General features: G+C 37.9%; 1 protein-coding gene across 3 annotated transcripts in view; it reads right to left on the reverse strand.

Moving 5' to 3' along the window:
- Lin7a (lin-7 homolog A, crumbs cell polarity complex component) overlaps positions 1–20104 on the reverse strand; it is a 121937-nt gene that overhangs the window by 71324 nt on the left and 30509 nt on the right. For 2 of the 3 annotated variants that reach the window (XM_005358096.3, XM_026784497.1), the window contains exon 2: positions 3188–3306. In XM_005358096.3, the coding sequence (XP_005358153.1) occupies positions 3188–3306 (119 nt within the window). Of the gene's footprint in view, positions 1–3187; positions 3307–20104 lie in introns of those variants that run through there. The other variant, XM_013350399.1, reaches the window with a different exon arrangement.

Consider the following 20104-nt stretch of genomic DNA (forward strand, 5'->3'; position numbering starts at 1 on the left):
TGACCCATAACGCAGTTTAAATTTTAGGTAACAAATATTTCTGGGAAAAAGTCAGAGAATTTAAGAACAAAACTCCTAAGATCATTTAAATGTAAAGCAAAGATTCCTTATTCATGATCAGCCATACAGAGACCAAGAATGAAAGCCCTCTTGACCCACGCTTATTTAACTTTTGGATATTCATTGCCAGACTTCCTAGAATCAATTTTTTATTGGCTTTTGATTCCCCCGTCTGGCAACACATATTTATATTTTATAATGTATTGCCATTGAAGGCATTTTCACAATGATACTATTTAAAGCTGTTGTGTTACAATTTTGCAATTGCTTCCCACATCATATGTAATCCAATGCAGAGATAACAATGACAATAACTACAGACTGTAGACGCACGATTGATTCTAAATCACTGCTACAAATGCCAGACAAGATGATAAGTACTGAATCTAAGAACAAAATTAGAACTAAGTACTTAGCATGAACATAAAAATACTCTCACCAGCCGGGCGGTGGTGGCACACACCTCTAATCCCAGCACTCAGGAGGCAGAGGCAGGTGGATCTCTGTGAGTTCGAGGCCAGCCTGGTCTACAAGAGCTAGTGCCAGGACAGGAACCAAAAAGCTACGGAGAAACCCTGTCTCGAAAAATCCAAAAAAAAAAAAAAAAAAATACTCTCACCATTTCAGGTTTGTACAGTGGAAAATAGTCTTTTTTTTTTCTTTTTAGAGACAGGGTTTCTCTGTAGCTTTGGAGCCTGTCCTGGAACTAGCTCTATAAACCAGGCTGGTTTCAAACTCACAGAGATCCACCTGCCTCTGCCTCCCAAGTGCTGGGATTAAAGGCGTGCGCCACCACCGCCCAGCTTACATTCTCTTCTTTATGAACATCTTTTTGTATTCTTGACTGGTTAGCATGTATGGACTGCATAAATAGTGTACTTCATTAGGACATTTCCATGCATGTCTGTCCAATTGTCAAGACCCAAATGCAGAACCAACAGATACTTCTATCTCTCCAACGTTATGTCCTTAATTCATCAACAATTCATTTTTGTTTCAGAAACACATGAAGCATTTGACAACTTCCTATTGTACTGCCACCACACTCCATCTCTCATTTGACATCCTCATTACTTGGTTTCTGGTTCCTGGTCTCCTGTTTTCACATATGTACAAGTGTTTGTGCTTTTTTTTTAAAAAAAAAATTAATTAATTATTTTGGTAGTAGCCAGAGAGACCTTTCCCAAAGCAAACCAAGTTTGCCCAAAAATCTCCCAGAAAACCTTACAGAGAATAAAGACCAATGTTTGTATCTGACCTAAGAAGCTCTGTGTAACCTGCTCTCCAGCTGTTTCTAAGGAATGTATCTTGCCCATTCCATGAAAACTTGCTGCCTTGTGGAGTATTTATTCATGCATTGAGACCATTCTTGCCTTTGAGGTTTTGCATTTGTGATTTGCTGTGCCTGAAACACCACCCTCCTCAGGATGTGTGTGACTTTTTTTTAAAAATATTCAATTGTACTTTTTTCCTCCCTGACCTTACTAAATTGTTCAAGTCTTGTTCCAACCCTGTCTGATCCACTTTTCTCCTGCCTATGGCATCGTCACTCACTCATGTTCTATTGTAAGCTAATCTATCACTATTTTATTTCATGAGGAGTGCAAGTTTTGTGAGCACAGAGACTCGGAATTGATCGTGAGCCGCATAGTTACTGAGCAGAGATACATGTTTTATGTGCCTTGTCCGTGAGTCCCTTCTGCAGAAATCAGAATACTATGACAGAGAAGAGATGACTTAATTTCTAAAAAAGGAAGAGTTGGCTACAAATTCTCAAGAGATTACACACTCCAAAGGGAAAGAAAAAAGAGCCTGGAGAACATCGCTGCTACTTTGACAGCATTCACACGAGGTTATCTGAGGTTATCCAAGGGTTTCTTGGTGTCATATACTTTTTATACTAAGGGGAAGACAGCCAAGAACTTGTACATGTTGAGAAATTTCCTTCAAACCCTTGCTCAACTGATAGGCTGAAAATTTAGGAATATAATTATAGTTATTTATTCCAGCTTTGTTCAGTATTAACAAAAAGCAAATAGCAAACAGTGTCACCTGAGAAATTCTAAGCACAAACATTGTAAGTCAAACCCCTGCCAAGACTCAACGCTAAATGCACGGCAGAGGCTACAGCTTAAATCTACAGAGTATGTGCATGCCTGCTGCAGTCAACTAGGAAGGTCTTTTGGACCTATCAGTGACCCATAAACCAGCATCATTCACTTGCAGCGTTACAAAAGAAGATTGAAGCCTGGTGCATCTGTCCTTCAGAGGCATGCGCTTGGCACTATAAAAAACTCTTCCTGGTGTTCAGTGGGTTCATATGGCCTTGAGGAAGAGGCCAGTAGAAGATCCATCAGCTGGGTCTCCTAAAACAACAGCTACGCTGTTGTATTTATAGACTCTGGGCTCTGATTAATTGAGTTTTATTGAGTGAGTGACAGGTAAAGTATAAAAGGTTACTAAATAAACGAGCTAGCTTATAATTCTGAAGGATGTTTTCTTGTGAGCCATTAAATTAATCAGTTGAGTAAGTCGATTTTTACCACAATCCAATTTAAGGGATTTAAATTGTCATGTGAGCACAATTGTTTTTACCTCACTTAACAAAAACAAAACTAAGCCAGGAAGCATTATGCAGACTTGCTACAAGGCATGCCAGTCTATTTGGAGATTCTTCCATTATCACACTAGACATTGCTATTTAAGTAGCCATAACTTCAGTTGGTAGGAAGTTACTCTTTCAGGCTTAACTATGAAAGATTTACTCAAGTGTACCCACAAGAAATGACCTCATTAATTATGATTATTTCTACTTGAATCTCTGGGTGGCTCCACGGGACTGCTGAGTAGTTCAGAATACACATGCAGGCACCTGCTGAAGCAGAGCCTTCTCTGGTATCATAAAAAAAAATCAACATTTGGTTTTATATAAACGTATAATTTCTGCCTGGGTCTAATTTAAGAGTTTAGCAGACTAAATTATGTTTTATCATCTGTCCAAGGAGCTAAAAACGGAAAGCAGAGATGTACTTCTAAGCTTAACAATTTCAACTGTTTATATGGGAAAACATGCTTTCTACCCAGAAGACATATGGCCTAATGTAGTTGTTAAAAATCTGCGTCCTACCTCTCGGATTGCTGTACAAAACTCACTCTGAAGCACCTTTTTGAGAGACTGTAGCTTGTGCACAGGTACTTCTCCAGATTCTTGAAGCTTTTCCAGTAGTTCAATTGCTCTTGCAACATCTGAGTGGGGGAAAGAAACAATTACCATGGAGACAGAGAATATTCATCACATTACAAAATGCCATCGTTTCAAGTGAGTGATGACATCGTCCCGGTTGATAATCAGGTGGAATTAATTGTAAAATCAGAACCTATAACTTGGAGCTTATTGGTTTCATAGGCTACTTTAACTGGTCAAATGTTAAGTTTTTGCTTATGTATTTGATGGCAATTCTTAACATTAACTGAATTAAGTATTCTAAACTCAAGATCTTTCTAACATAGTTTCTTACATACTGTGTGCACACCACAACTTTTTTTGAGTTTGTTACTTCTTTTTAGATGGCATTTATCACAGATGCAATACAGTACTTATTAGCGTGATGATTTGCTTGTGCAGCTCCTGTCTTTGTCTATAAACTCTCTGAAGAAGAAACTTTACTAGTTTACCAAGGTTTCCTCAGTCTGGTACGATGTTAATTATACGTGTTTGATGGATGAAATTATTTGACCAACTTTTTCCATTTCACCCGTTCACTGTTGCGTTGTTCTGGGTCCTCGTTATCTGTTTTCTGTACACCTGAAGTAGCTTATTCTCCAGCGTCTTTATTTGCTCTACAATTTTACCTTCTCAAAACAGAAATCTGATCGTAGCCTCATCTGCCAGCTTTTAGAACAGTGTCAAGAGAGTTTTCAAATATTAATGTCAAAGGGTAATGTATCAAGACTTATGCTAACTTTTAGAGCCAGCAAATCTTAAATCCCTGAATTATTTCACGTTGCCAAGAGAAAATAATGTAATGAAAGCCCATTTAAAATTATTTATAGCGATTCCTTCCCACACAATTGCTGTAGTCCTCATTCCACCGAAAAGTCACTTAGGCATTAAACAGTAGGACATTAAGCTTTCAATTCCTAGGCAACTAGCTACAGAACATATTACATATCACTGCAGTAAGATTACAAACCCATTCATCCATCCATTCATTTGCTCATCCATCTATTTATGCATCCATCAATTAAAATTTCTGTGATACGTAATACAAAGCTTATCCAGAATAATATATTTCAGAAATCGTGGAATTCACCATCAAACAAGAAAAAAAAATTCTTCAACAGCACAGTTACCTATGGGAAAAATTGTTACGCTTCTGAATTTGGGCAAATTTAGCATGGGTGTGTGTATCTAATGGAAGCAAATTGCCAGGGAGGGATTTTAGAATCTCCCCCTGAAGCAGTTATTTTGATTGCCAATTGTAGCCCAAAGTAAAACAAATCATGAAATCAATGTGACACTGTCAGTTTCCAAAGTCTGTCTTTTACAACGTAAACTGGAAGACGGCACAGCCAATTGGACAACATCAGGCACATCGACAATCAATAAAATACCAGGGGAGACGGTATGCATTTCCAGCACAGAAAATACTCTACCCAGATACCCCATGGGCACAGAGAACTCAGTATATTTAAAGCTGAGCTCATTATTATTTTTTCCTTGAAACCAGCTCTTCTTTGCCTGCATTGCATATTTCCATTAATAGGACCCCGAGCAGCCTGACTCCCAGGCTGGACTGCGGCCCCATCTTTCACACTCAGCCCCTCAGACAGTTAGTCAGCAAGTGCTATGGATCCTCTCTACAAAGCACCTACTGAATGGCATCCTGCACTTCATTATTTCAGGGACGCCTTCGTCATTTCTCACCCGTGGTCCAGGAACGTACCCTGACTGATCTCCTTTCACTTAGTCCCTTCGTGTTCAGACTACCCACTGCACTGCTTCTCGGGTAACTCTCCTGGATGACAAATCTAGGTCTTAGCCCCTTGCACATAAAACTTCACTGACATCCTGTTACCTGCTGGATAAAGTGCAGGTCATTTGGCGGTTTGTCGAAGGCTTAAGCAATCAAAATCCTTTCCTGCATTAGTAAATCCCACCACCCCCAGGCTGTATCATGGAAATCCATTTTTTTTTTCCATTTCTAAAACAAGTCATGGAATGTCACACTGTCATAGCACATTTCCTGGCCATTGGCATACAATCCATTCGTTCTTCTTGTAATTTTGCCTTTTTTTTTTCTGTGTGTGAACAGAAACACGCAACAGAGGAGAAAGTCCCTTCTTTTGTTTTGGGGGCATGTGCTTTCTAAGGGTCCCAAACATGGGGTAGGACGTATATGGCAAAGGCATCTTTTATCCTCTGGGAGGCTGGACAAGAGTAACACTAAAATAACTCCTAGGTTGGTGGTGAAAACAGGAAAAGGGTGAGGGATATTTTAGGCAAACAGGATCCGTGAAGATGGAAGGCTTAATTAAAGAGTGGGTCAGTTGTGGTTCAAGTTGAAACAAGAGGGAATGTACCAAGAGACAGAGTAGTGAGAGAACGTCTTGTGGAGGATGTTTTGGTGCCTGTAGGGGAGACCTAGCTCAGAAAGCATCAGGATGTCTTCACTGATGCCTGTGTTCCTTTTAGTATCCCTTGTTCACTCCTCTGTTACACTAGTCCTTACTATCACTCTGTCTCAGTTTGCACACCTGTCTTCCTCCTTTATCCCTGGGCATTTACACATTTCTTACTTATGTGTTCCCATGTTTGTGTGGCGTGTGTCCATGTTTATATGTGCATCCACGTGTGTGCTGGTATGCAGGAGTGTAAGATGCCTGACGCCATTGGTCAGCAATCTCAGGAAGCAGAGAGATGAATGTCAGTGTTCAGCTCGCTCCCTTCTTACTATTCAGCCCAGGACCCTTCCCCGGATGGTTCCAATCACATCCAGAAGGTGTTTTCTTTCTTCATTTGACATCTTCTGGAAATAATACCCTCAGACGCAGCCAGGCATCTTTCTATGATGATTTGAGATTGAGTCTAGTTGAGAATGAAGATTAACCATCACAGCTGTATACTATAATCATCCAGGGAGCTTTTAAAACACAGGTGCCTGGTGCAATCACATGCACGGGATTACAGTGTGGCTGGCTCTGCATGGTATCTGGACACGAGGTTCAAACGCATCCAGGGTAGATACATCTAGATGATCTAGTGAACATGATGTTGTCAAAGTCTCTCTGAGATTATATTGTGCAGCGATGGCTGTTAAAAGCCTGCCACGGATTAAATGGCTCGAAATATAATTGTTCCTGAGACCACTAAGAGAGCTGACTGAGACACAGGCTCCTAGCCCTCATCCTCATTTGAGAGACGTTGATTGAGAGGGTGAGAAAATAAGACCAGAGTATCTTATTTATAAAAAGTGTTCGAAGTGACCTTGTGTAAATACTGGTTCATTCTTTCCTAAGTAATACATTAGAACAAAGTGAACTTAGTTTATTTCATCCCTAACAAAAAACCTTGCATTCTATTATTTTTTGAGATAGCATATAAAAACGATGCTAAATTGGGTTCTTAAAGGTGTCTCAGAATTACCGATAAAAGCCCAGGGTTTAAAGTGATAGCGTTGAGCACCACTTCATTTTAGTACCGTAAAAAGTGACATGTGAATTCTGACCAATGAACTCCAAATCTCTGAGTAGTATCCACTCTCCTTGTTTTTAAGACTCCAGGTGGCTTCTATGGCAATGCAGGCATTAGAAAAATACTGTTCAATAAGATTTCTGAAGGAAACTAAACACACTTGGAGTATGGCTTACTGAATGTTAAGTTGGTTCTGTTATATTGCCTCATTAAATGTTTCCCACTCCTTACATTGGGTACCTGGGTGAAGACAGACATTTTCAAGGAGATTTCTTGTTAATTTTTGACAGAATCACAAAACCTTTTCGTCTGCCCTATTAACCAAGTGTAGGAGGAGGTCACAGAAGAACAACTGTAGATTGTAGAAGTTCTGGGATAAAGAGAGACTGACATCTATTGGCTGCATAGGCTTGGGGATCATAACCAGCCAGCCTTCTATGTCTATCTGAGCAGCTTAGAGAATCTAGGAGGAAATGGATACTGGGCCTTGAGCCTTCTTGCTGATATCAGTACACTTGAGTCATGCAGTATGAATTCAGGGAGACTTAGTAGGTGATAAAAGATAAACGGCTTCTAAGAACCAAACATGGAAAACTTTGGGCCCTCCGTTGCAAACCAGGCTGGTGCTACTGATAAGCAGACATGAGACCTGGACCTGTATACAGTATCCTGATTTTGGACCAAAAAAAAAAAAAAAGACCTTCAAGATCAAGACCCTGGAAGGAAGATAAAGAAGCGAAAGAAGCGTTTGAGTCCTCTCAATAGTTAAAACTACTGCAATGAAGAATGTGGCGTGTGTATCAGAGCTCTATTGAAGTTCTTGCTGAGCACGCCCCTATATTTATTTCATGAAACCTAAATCGATTACTGACATAAAAGCTTGAATCTACTACTGTATCTTATGGTAGGACAGAAACTGGATAAAGGCAGGAAGAACTGCTAAACAACTACCAGGAAAAGAAGATGATCAAATAGTTTTTCTTCTGGAAACCTCCACTTTATCAACTCTTAATACTGCCATGCCACCATGAAAAGAGGACACCTGGGAATCACGCTTGTAAACCCATCCACCTTATATCTTTGCCTCTATTCACCCTCCTCTTAAAGGCAATGGCACACTGTAATTGAACATCTGCCGTTCGGACTCTTAGTCCATTTGCGGATGGTTTAGGAGACTGCTGCAGACTGGATAATTCATGAAGAACAATTTATTTCACATAGTGATTCTTGAGGCAGAGAAGTTCAAGATCAAAGGGCTGCAGTCTAGCTAGGGCTTTCTTGCTGTATCATAATACAGCAGTGGCTATTACGTGGGAAGCAAACGAGACAGAGCTAGCTTCCAGAAGAGAGCCACTCTCAAGAGAACTAGGCCACATCTACAACAATGGCAAACGCTGATGATCATTCCAGCCACAAAGGATGAGCTAATGACTCATCCCTCTCAAAATGTCCCGGTTGTAATTATTGTCACAATGGCAATTAAACTTCAATATTGATTTCACAGGACTAGTCAAACCATAGCATGCGTCTGTGCCTCCCTCCCATTTAGGTACTTCTGATGTACACGATGCATTTTTTTCCATCTCAAGAGCTTCAAAACAACCCTGGAGTTTAAAGTTTAAACTTTCATCTAAATCAGATATGGGGTGACATGCTTGAACCCATGATTGAACCTTAGACAATTCTCTTTATCGGTGAGACATATGACCTAAAAACATAATCTACTTTCAAAATACTGTGATAAGACTGGCATGAAATAGACACGAGAACACCAAAACAGAGAAATAGGGAAAACACGTAAGACTGCTAGTTAATTTTATATTTATCACAAATTACAAATAAGGCTAAAATGTAATAATAAAAACACATTAAATTCTGTATTTTCCCATGGGAAGTAAAAAAAAGACAGATATCCTGAGGAAATTGGGAGCATGGGGACCATGGGAGAGGGCTGAAGGGGAAGGAAGGGGAAGACAGGGGAGCAGAGAAAAATATATAGTTCAGTAAAATAAAAAATATTAAAAATTCTGTATTTTTCATGGTGGACACAGAAGTATAGAAATTAGAATATTGTGTCTATGGGTTTACACTTTCTTTGCTTCTTCCATTGTCCTGTTGTCCAGTACTTGGCTCCTTTCTACCCATATCAATCACTTTAGCAAATGGTTGCATGGTCATCCCATTTGCATTCTTTCCCAAACAAAATTCTTTCCTTTACACATACAAATCTCAAACTGGACGAATCTTTTTTTTTTCTGACTTCCAATTTCCTTTTAATTCTGTCTTCCATCTTCAGTAACTTATCTGCCATCTCGCAATGTATATAGTTAAAAGTAGTCATGCAGCTGCCTGACTGCTGCTTAGATGTTTTTTTCCCTGCTAGATATTTTAGTCCATAACTCTCAAGTTCTACATTCCATAAAGCTTTAGCACATGGGCATCATTCCAGCAACTTCTTTGCTGCCGGTTAAGAAGAACAGCCTTTGCTTGAGTCTCTAGCATCTTATTTCTCATTTTGATCTGAGACCTCATGGTCTTTACCGTCTGTATTTCTATCAACAGTCTTACCATGACCACAGTAAATAATTCTGAGAAGTTATACATTTTCCCTCTTCTTTTCTGCTTCTGAGCTCTCATTAGAAACACCTTTTGTACTTTGTTCACAAGAACACAGCCTGTTGCTAACCTCTTCCAAACTCTCTTAGACTCTCTGCTTGGGTACCAGTTTTAAATCTGTTCTTCATTTTCTGAAAGGGGTTGTTGCAATAGCTCCTCATCTGGATACCAATCCACGGCTGTCTGTTCTCTGTGGCTATAACAGAAACTCATGGAGTGGGCCACTTATAGAGAAAATAAATCTAGTTTTCACAGACTGAAAAGCTGGTGAGTCCATGAGCATGGTGCAGATAACAAGGAACACCGTGTGCATTATAGCATAGGAGGAGGAAAAGCAAGCAACACAAGTCAGAATTCATCCTTAGAGTAGAAAGTACATATTATTGAGAATACACAGCTCAATCTCTGATTAATGGTATGGATTCATAATAAGCATGGCCCCTACTCATCTAATCACCCCTCAAGGATTTTACTTATTAACATTTTGACTGCAATTCATTCAGCAACAATATGTGGGGAGGGGCACTAAAACTACAGTATAAAGCCATTATATGTTAGTATTTTTGGGACTTTTAACCCATTTTTCTTCACACATACTTGTAAATGGAACAAATATCTATGTTGTCATCAGAGTTATGGAGTGTTTAAGGAACTCACTAGCAAATGGGAAATTCAGTTTAAAATCTGGTTCTGAGCTACACCAAACCCCATGCTTTTAATGCCCATTTCTGTTGTGACTTGACTTTCAGCAGCTTTTCTTCTTTGACATTCAGTACTTTGACAATAGCTCTGTGCTCCACGGGTTTTCTTGGTCAGACTCTGAGCTCTTAATTTCTCCTCTTTCAAGAAAGATTAACCCTTATGCATTTACTAGTGTACCTCTCTCAGGTGGTAGCCATTGATCAACAGGATTGCCTAGAGAGTTTTCAAATGACCGAATAGAATGGTTATTAGGCTAGGCACTCCACTGGAATTACCTGAGGGTGCTGAGAAAGTCACAGAGGCCTGGCTCCTGCTCACATATATTTCTGATTTCATTGATCTTGTGTGTGACCTGGGCATCAGAATCTTCAGAGCTTTCCAGCTACCATAAAGTAAAATTATATTAAGACTTACCGGCTCAGGAGCTCAGTGTATCCTTGTTATTTTAATTACAATTAAACTCATTCTATCACAGAGAATACACAAATGCAGAGAATAAAACTTGTTCTCTAAGGAAACATCTGGTCATGAAAGAAAAGAAATTTGAATCAAGCAACAGGGTTTTAAAATCTGGGCTACATTTGAAACGTGGCTTTGTAGCCAACATCTAGCCAGATGTTCGTATCTAGAGGTTCTGCTCTGGTATAATTAAATATAGATACAAAATAAGAGTTAGGCTTAAAGAATGAATGTGTCCCAAATTTATGCAAATCTGTCATTATTCTATAAATATTAGAATCTAACAGTATTTTGTAGGGTTATTTTATTTATAAGTTAGGTATAATAAGTAACCTTGTGATGATTTAAAGTACACACAGAGAGATTCTTATGTTATTTTCAAACACTCCACCCTGTGGCTTACATACATGAATTGTCTGGCCTAAAGCTAAATAACCAATCAATGGTAAATGTAGGCTTAAAAGATACCAGAATTAGTTCTGTTGCCCATACATTATTTATTCCTCTAACATGATACTTAAAATGGATTGGAAAGATAGAGACAAGTTTCACACAGAGCATTGTTTAAATATGATAATACACAACATCATGAACCAGAGCAAATATTCCTAAGACTGTCTCAGAATGTATCTGTTCATAGTAACAACGCTGAGTTGTAGAAGAAAATGATCAAGACTCTTTTGATTACTGATAAGAGTAATAGAAAAGATTTTGGAAAGACTTCATTAAAAATATTGGAATTCTGAAAGCAAAATAGCAATATCAGCAAAACTGTAGAGTTTAAGAGATGTTGGAACGCAAGTGGCACAAGCCTCCAGGAATCTGGAGCACTCATGGAGTCACCTTCCCATCCTTCATGATGTCCTTTGACTAACTTGATTGGCATATGGAGATTGGGTCGTAATCCATCCAACGTTGGAACTTGATCATTTAAAGCTAATATCTACTAGGACAGCAAAAATATATTAAATACTAGACAGGGAATATGAAGTATCTGTTCCAAAGTCACGTATCCCTTGCCACCATCCACTACAGAAAGCAGAAAATAAACACATTTCTCCTTCCAGAATGTATTTTAGTTTTGAGCAAGTTGTTATGAGTACAAAGTCCAAAAAGGGTGTTTGAAATAGACAGACCACACATGTTTGTGGTCCGAAGTTTGAACTTCGCTTTTTCTTTCCCATTTCTCTTGATAGCCAACTGGTTAAGGTACTGAGAGTTGAAGCAACCATTGTGTGATCCTGAGGATGGCTCTCAGTTCCTAAGGATAGGTCCTAAGGCACCCTCACACTTGAGATGTCTTTACCCACATGTTGTATCCCTGACTGTCTGACCTTATGATTCTTGTCTATTAGAGAAATATATGCTTTACTATTTGTTCATTTGTGGTTTATAGTCAAAAGCAAGCTACCTGGTACAGAGGAACTTGACCTCAGCACACTGTTCTAAATTGCAGGGCTGAGATTATTGAGAAAATAGTTACGTCCTATGCAGTGGTCCCTTTAATTAAGATAGTCATGGAAGGCATCTTTGGGAAAATCTTATTTGTATTTGATTGTTTATATTCAAGGCAATGTAAACATTCAAAAGAGGAGACCCCCAAAAGGAACAATATAAGTAAAGGTCCTTAAGTGACATAAGCAAAGCATACATGCTAGAAAGTTAGTATCCTACTGGCTTTTGGTTGTTGTGATAGACTATTGACCAGAACTGATGTGAGGGAGGAAAGGGTTTATGACAAATTCCAGCAATGCTCCGTTACTGAGGGAAGCCAAGGCAGGGAACTGAAGCAGAGGCTCTGAAGCAGAGGCTATGGATGAACCCTGCTTACTTGCTTCTTCCCCATGGGTTGTCATTCCCGCTTTTTATACCGCTAAAGACCTCTTGACCAGGATTGGCACCACTCACAGTGAGATGGGTCTGTCCATATTGGCCATGAATGAAGGAAATGCCCCACAGACACGCCTGCAGGAGAATCTGATGTCACAGCTCCTTAGCGGAGAGTCCTTCTTCCCAGATATGTCTTGACGTGTGTCAAGCTTACAAAAACTAGCCAGCACAGCCAGGCAAAGCCTGCACCAATAAAAAAAAATTTGCAATGGAGGCAAAGAGCAGTATCAACAGTTGTGTGGGGGTTGGAGATTAATGACTAACTCTCCAGAACAAACACTCAAAAATCCCAATATTCACTTCTAGCACTCAGTGATTTCTGTTGTGTAACTTCTATCACATCCTCCTCGAAGCTACTGATATGGTATCACTGTCTTGCAAAATTGATAAATATTTAATAATGGTCCTCAGAAGTCAGGGAGCAGTAGATTTGGATAAAGGTAAAAGTCTGAGAAATAAACAAGTGCTTGGGTTCTGTTCAAAGATTTCCTAAGTGAGTCTTGTTGTGGTTTCTGCTGTATAATTGCTAGGTTGAGTTATTAGAGATCATTTGGCCAAACAATAAGACAATCTGATCCAACCTTCACAATCATTCCCATGGGTGCTGTCTGCAGGATTAGTGATAATGGGCCAAAGGAGCTGTCTGATAAAGTCTCCTGTTCGGCAGAAAAAGATGTATTAGTCACTAATAAAATACTGTATTAATGCTACCTCAATTATTTTTGATCTTTGGAAATCTGGATTTATCTTAATTATTCTGGATATTTGAATATCTGGATATATCTTAATTATATATTCACTACTTAGGAAGACAGGGTTTCCAGCAGCCTTGCCAAAATAGAAAAAGTTTTGTGGAACAGGTAGCAGTGAGGACAGCAAGACATGGAGCTAAAACACAGGTAGGTATGGAAAGAATCAGTGTCCTGGTGTTTGTTCTAGCTGTCTGATAAGGTCTCCTGTTCGGCAGAAAAAGATGTATTAGTCACTAATAAAATACTGTATTAATGCTACCTCAATTATTTTGGATCTTTGGAAATCTGGATTTATCTTAATTATTCTGGATATTTGAATATCTGGATATATCTTAATTATTCTGGATAACAGATGGTGTCAACAAATTTTGTGAAGTATTAAGAAGGGAAGGCTAGAAGAATTATGCAATCTAAATTTTTTAATGTAGATGATATCAAGGTGATAGGTTTCTGTTAACATCTTTGTAGTCATAGAAGTTCCTTCAAGTCAGTAAAGGGTTATATAAAGTATTTCATCACTTCATCAATCAGCTGTAGGATGCAATTAAAATCCTAAAGCCAAAAAAGTCCAGAAGTTATAACTTGGTAGTACTCACTTTTTACAGTTATTGTAAAATCCAAATGAGAATGTAAGCACACTGAAGTTCTAGTAAACATTCCTGGAATACATCTACATATAAAATATGCTTCTTATTTTCTCATTATCTCGAATTACTGTGTGCCTTCACTTCCTATTTTATTTCTGGTAACGAAACGTAAAATTAGAGAATGGAGTTCTTAGAATTGGAAGTCCTTTCGATGGAGTGACTAGGTATCTTCTTTTAACAGACATATCCCTACGTTTGACCAACAAAAGTTTGAATGTGACCACTAAATACAACTATATCTACCCTTAAATTATCATTCACTATAAGGTTATTTATTGGAAAATTTACTATTAAGAATAGATTCTAAGAAAAGCATATGAAACAGGAGCTGATTGCTTTTTTAATATATGAAAAAGCTGTGTCTAAAGTGATCTAGCCGAGCATGTGTACCAACATGAAAATAATCAGTGGTCAACAGAGCTTTGCACTTCCACTGTGGTATAAAAAGAAATCCTGCCAATTGGCAAGTTAATGAGAAATGACAATTAGTGTGCTATCCTCATTTGATACTGCCTCTGCTTTAATTTGCCAACCACTTTCTATGTTTCTTAAATGCAGACTAATTGGTTCACCTCTGGAAGAAGTAGCTCAAATTAAACAAAAATATTCCCTCATTTCGTGGTTGCAAATATTCCACTTCGTGCTTATTGTCAAACACTGGGTGATGTCTTCTACACGGGGTTTGGCTCGGTACCGAACTGTGTCGCACATAGAAAAGTTTGACAACAGTGAACATTTAAATCATGAATTCATATAATGACAAACTCTGGCTGGAGCTGCTCAAAAAGTGTTTGCCAAACCCACTGCATCCAAGGGAACAATTTCTGCTACAAAATGAAAAGCTGGAGTTGCTAAGAGATCTGCAATGGAAGGTATCTATTTCATTTGGAAGTGATTACTTTCACAATAAACAAATCTTTAGGTATACAAAGCTTAAAATACAGCCTTCTTTGTTAAACAATTGCAGTTATGTAGTCAGAATGAACAATGAGTAATGTGTTCCTGGTATTTCTAGGAACTATATTCAGCATTTTGTTCTCCCTCTCTCTCTTTTTTTTTTTTTTTTTACTTACTTAACAAGAATCATCTAGCTTTCTTTCTCAAGAAGCTAAAGTTAAAACTTGATTGGCTTACCATCACCTGGGGATACAGAAATTCAAGTCTCCCCCTGTCTCCTGCATGTATTTTCCTTTCTTATTTTATTATTTCCTATCTGTCCTTTTCTACTGTATTTCTCTCCTCGCCTTTCTAGTTAATCTTGCATCCACGTCTTCACATGATTGCAGCCCTTCACTATGCAGTCAGTCTTATTCTTAATCGAAGGGAAATCAGTTTATTTTAGCGTTCTGTTTTCTGACCTTATGGCATTCATACAAATGCATGCCTGATGATGGCATTTTCAAAGTTTGGGGACTGATTTGGACAAAAGCTAGCTTGTCTTCACATGTCAGAAAGTTGAACAAATTACTGTTCTTTTTTTATGCCAAACATTATAATACCCATTATGTTTCTTTTATTTTCTTTTTCAGTTTTTACATATGTGTAGGCACGGTATTCATGTTTATGTATATTTGGATTGTGGGGGGTGCACATATGATGAATACATATGCATGTAGACACATGTAGGCTGATATTGGCCTTTATCCTTCATAGTTTTTGCATTATAAGGCAAGGTCACTCAATCAAACCCAGAACTGCCAGATTTGGCAAAATTCACTAATAGAGTTGCTGTGGGGTAGCCTCTTATCTCTACCTTCTGAAGCTGGAATTACAGGAAGCAGCTACACTTACCTGCTATTTACTGAGTTCTGGGGATCCAGACTTAGGTCTTCATGCTTGCACAGAAAGCATTTTAACTATGGTAGTCACTTCCCTAGCCCCAGAACACCGGAACACTTTTTTCTTTACATTATATAAACACTTTTACTCCTTAGCAGTGACATTTTGTCAAGTTACATTTGCCACGATTTGGATTACAAAATGTAAATTCTGAATAAAAGAAGTTTTAAGAAACTGGAATCTGTTTTTCATTAATGATCAAATTCCACCTACAAATGAGAGCATCAATGAGTTTGGCCAGAAGGTGCCACAGTTCATTTTAGCACTCGTGGAAACACCTAGAAAATTCAGTTTTCTGAGCTCTGTCAGCCGTGAATCAGAACTGCACAGTCCAAAGGACAACATTTTGTAAATAGATGTTTTTGTTTGGAAGTTTCTAGTATAATCTCAAAATTTTACTTAGAGAATGAATACAATATGGATATATCTACTAGTTCAGTGCACTGTGTAGCTCTGTGGGAAAATAGCAAAACAACATGGGCATGCTAATAGTATGAAAGCTCAACAGTATACAACCAGCTTTCTTGGCTGTCTGTCTACGCTGTTCCTTATTTTCAGGTCCTGTATGATGTCAGCTGATTTTACACGGAACAAAAACAACAACCACACTTTCCACAGGGCAAAAGTGAAATCTGTGCATTTTACTCATAAAGTTTAAGTGACATCTATGGATGTTACCTTTTCTTCTACAACTTACCTAACCAAGGACCTCTTGGTAAAAAATAGCTTATTTGCTGACATCTTAATATACTAGGCACAAAAACAAGTCAGTTGTGTTATTTTCAAAGATTAGCAAATACACAGCTAGATACTTTTTTATCATACAGTGATTCTACCTGAGCACTCAGTAAAAATGGTGTGTGTGTGTGTGTGTGTGTGTGTGTGTGTGTGTGCATTGTGTGTGTGTGTGCATTGTGTGTGTAACTAGTGGTGAATTCCAATTTCCCTTTCACTGAGCTGTAGAAACTGGAAGACAAACATGATCATGAATTTGCTGGAGAGATAAGCAATGAAATTGGATGTTTTCTGAAAGGTTGTTATAAAACACGAAAAATTCAACTATTTTGTCTGCAGCTATATCTGATACTAGAAAATGGATAACTATTTTTATCTGAACTGACAGTTTGATATATCATTTGGCTATCAAGCTACTTAATAATATGTTTCCTCTTTCACCTTCTCACTACTCTATCATACCGTAGTCTTCTGATCTCTTAGCTACTTTGGGAATTGTGTATTTGGGTTAATATGGGGCCGTCTGCATCTTTAAATGATGATTAGAGGGCAAATCAAAGCTGGGTGGTTTCCACAGTAGTAGTGACTGGCGTAAGCATCTTGCTGAGCACTTGGTTATCACCAAACAGCATCAGCATAAAAAACAAGGTTTTAAACTTCTAAGTAAAACTATCACAAAATAATGAGATTTTTGTCATTATTCTAGATTCCCTGGAGCTACTTCCTCAGACTTTCTATTGATGTTTCTCTTGTAAAGCAAACATTTGGAAGAGAGAAGGAAGAGAAGCAATTGCTTTGGAATCTTTCACATTTGGTTAACAAATAACTAATGAACTGGTATTTTACCATGAGCATAGTTTGTGAAATATTAAATAAATTGTAAACGGTATAAAAATTCACAGGAGTGCTTTAAGTACTTTGTTTTCTAATTATAATATAAACTAACATCTGGGACTTTGACAGAGTAAATATGAAGCCCAACCTTATGCTCAAGATATTTTTCTAGATTCACAACTTTCTTTTGTCTATGTTGTCATCACAATAACCAATCACTTAAAAACAAGTAAAAACTTATAGTATAATTCAAAATAATTTAATTGAATAATTTTAGTTTCATATTAAAGTGAATTTAACAATATTTATTCATCCATTTATTTATTCTTCTAGTGCTTTCATATGCTAGGTGAGTACCCTCCCTAAACTCTATTTTTAGTCCATTTATTCTTGCTGTTTTAATGCTTTGTTTTTATTGTATGTGTATGAATGTTTTGAGTATGAATATATGTATATGTACACACATATTTTATCACAAGTGTGTAGTGCTAGTGGAGGCCAGAGAGGGTGACAGATTTCCTGGAACTAGAGTTATAGACTGTTGTGAGATGTCATGTGGATGCTGGGAACGCAACCCATGTTTTCTCTGTAAAAGCATCAAGTGGTCTTAGTCACTGAGTCATCTCTCCAGTCCCTTTATTCATGTGTGTGCATGTTTGTGTGTGTATTGCACGTGTATGGTATATGTATGTGTGAACCCACACTACACACTCCTGTATGGAAGTAGAGTGCCAGAGAGATTAGGTGTCTCTATTTGTTGCTTTGTGACTTAGTACTTTGAGTCAGTGTTGCTCACTGAACCAGAAGCTCGCCATTTTAGTTACGAGAGCTGCTGGAGAGTTTGCAGAATCTACTCATCTCCTTCCCCAGTGCCAGGATTGTAGTCACATGTATCCATGACCAGCTTTTGTTTTTTTATGTGAATGCTGGAGGTTCAAACACTTACCTAGCTATTGGTGCTGTAGGAAATCCTTTAAGTTACCCACCCACGGGGGCGAGGCCTCTTATCCTATTTATGATGCTATAAAACATGTGTTTGCCTCTTTTCCTACTGTGGGATTCGTTTGCTGTTCTCCATTCCAGCAGAGGACATTGATTTGTGAGTCTACCACTAAATAAATAACCCTTTATTATTCTCAATTCTCAACTAGTGTGAGATTTCTTTTAAGCAGAAGAAGATTTCCTTCTTCATCTGGTGCACAGTGTGGGTAAATGGTTAAAAAAGGGGAGAGGGTAAAATCTTTAAAGAGACAGAGTACAGATAGTCATAGATTAAAGGAATAAAGATAATAAAATAAGTATTAAAAAGTAATAGAGTAAAAACAAACCATGAAAAGATAAAATACACACAGAGGGTCTGGATTATGTATATTATTGTGTTTTCTTTAAATTTTTTGACTGTGACGGAGCTAAGTACAGAAAGACATTATAAAGGCATCTTAACTTCAACATTTGAGTCTAAGGATATGTTGCTTTAAAAATAGGTTCTTCTTTCGTTTCCACAGAAGATGAAAACTTGTGGATTATTTCTCGGCCAATATGGTCCGATAGACATACCCTCCTGATAGGTTGCTGTGATTACCCTTGAAAAATTACTTTGCCCTAGTGCTGACTGAGATAAACCTAGCGCACAGGATACACTATAAAAGACCTGATTAACAGTGACCCCAATCAGCAGGAAGCAGTATGGACAAAACTACGCCCATATTCCCAAATATTATTTAAAATTGTTTGTTTACATTTAAAGGGGGATATGGTATAGACAAGAATAATTTGCATTGGTATGGATCTTGGTTTATTGATACAAATTTAAGGTCAATTTTGTTTTATGTATATGTATTTCTGATCATGATTAAGATATTGTGTTTGTGTAGTTCATTTAAAATATAATGTAAAATTGAGAAATATAAGTTAATAGATACTCATCTATAATAGTCAAGCTTGTAGTCATGCTAGTCAGATTTTCTAGACAGATCAATATATTTCAGTTAGATAGGTATTCTTCAAATCTTTCAGAGACCGTCAGAATATGGCATTTAAAATATTTTAATAACTTAGGACTTTTCATGACAGTGAGACACATTGCTCTTGGCAGCACAAGCTACTTCAAGAGGATGATGGCTATTGAAGAGGCTCCTTATGGAGTTGGTTAGTCATTTGGGCAAGACCCTGCTCTTGCCTGAACTGCTTTACTGGACATGTAAGACCTATAGAGAAATGACTGCTGAACTTGCCTAAAGGTGAGATGAACCTTTGGAGTTCCTGCCTCATGAAAGAGTCTGCTAGGCATTCTGCAGGACACGGAAGAAAAAAGGGATGGACAAACTGACAATAAAGGTGGAACTATCTTTGAAAATTTCTGCTTCATGAAAAATCTGCTGGATACTATGGGCCTGTAGGCTGAAAATGGGTGCCCCAATGGTACAGAATAATTTTGGGTGACTTTCCAGGCAGTGAGATGTCTCTGTCAGTTTTTTGGAAGTTGCTTTCAATGCACTTTTTGTTTACTTAGGTAATGCCATATCCTTCTGGAGTCTTTGACAGAGTTGAAGAATTGATAATTATAGTTATAGTTTTCCTTAAATGATAAAAGAGAAAATAGATATAACTATAATTCTTGTTTGATACTTGTTTTGTTATATTTAATTTTACTATGTTAAAGTTAAAATTTTTCCTTTTTATTTTAACGAAAAAGGGGAGGTGATATGGGAGTCCCCTCTGTGTGCTGCGATTGCCATTAATGAGTAAAGAAAATGCTTTGAACCTATAGCAAGGCAGAACTTAGGTAGGCAGGGAAAACTGGACTGAATGCTAGAACAAAAAAAGGCAGAGAGAGAGAGAGACAGAGAGAGAGAGAGAGAGAGAGAGAGAGAGAG

This window comes from Microtus ochrogaster, chromosome 24 (assembly GCF_000317375.1).
Source record: "Microtus ochrogaster isolate Prairie Vole_2 chromosome 24, MicOch1.0, whole genome shotgun sequence".
Taxonomy (NCBI): Eukaryota; Metazoa; Chordata; class Mammalia; order Rodentia; family Cricetidae; genus Microtus; species Microtus ochrogaster.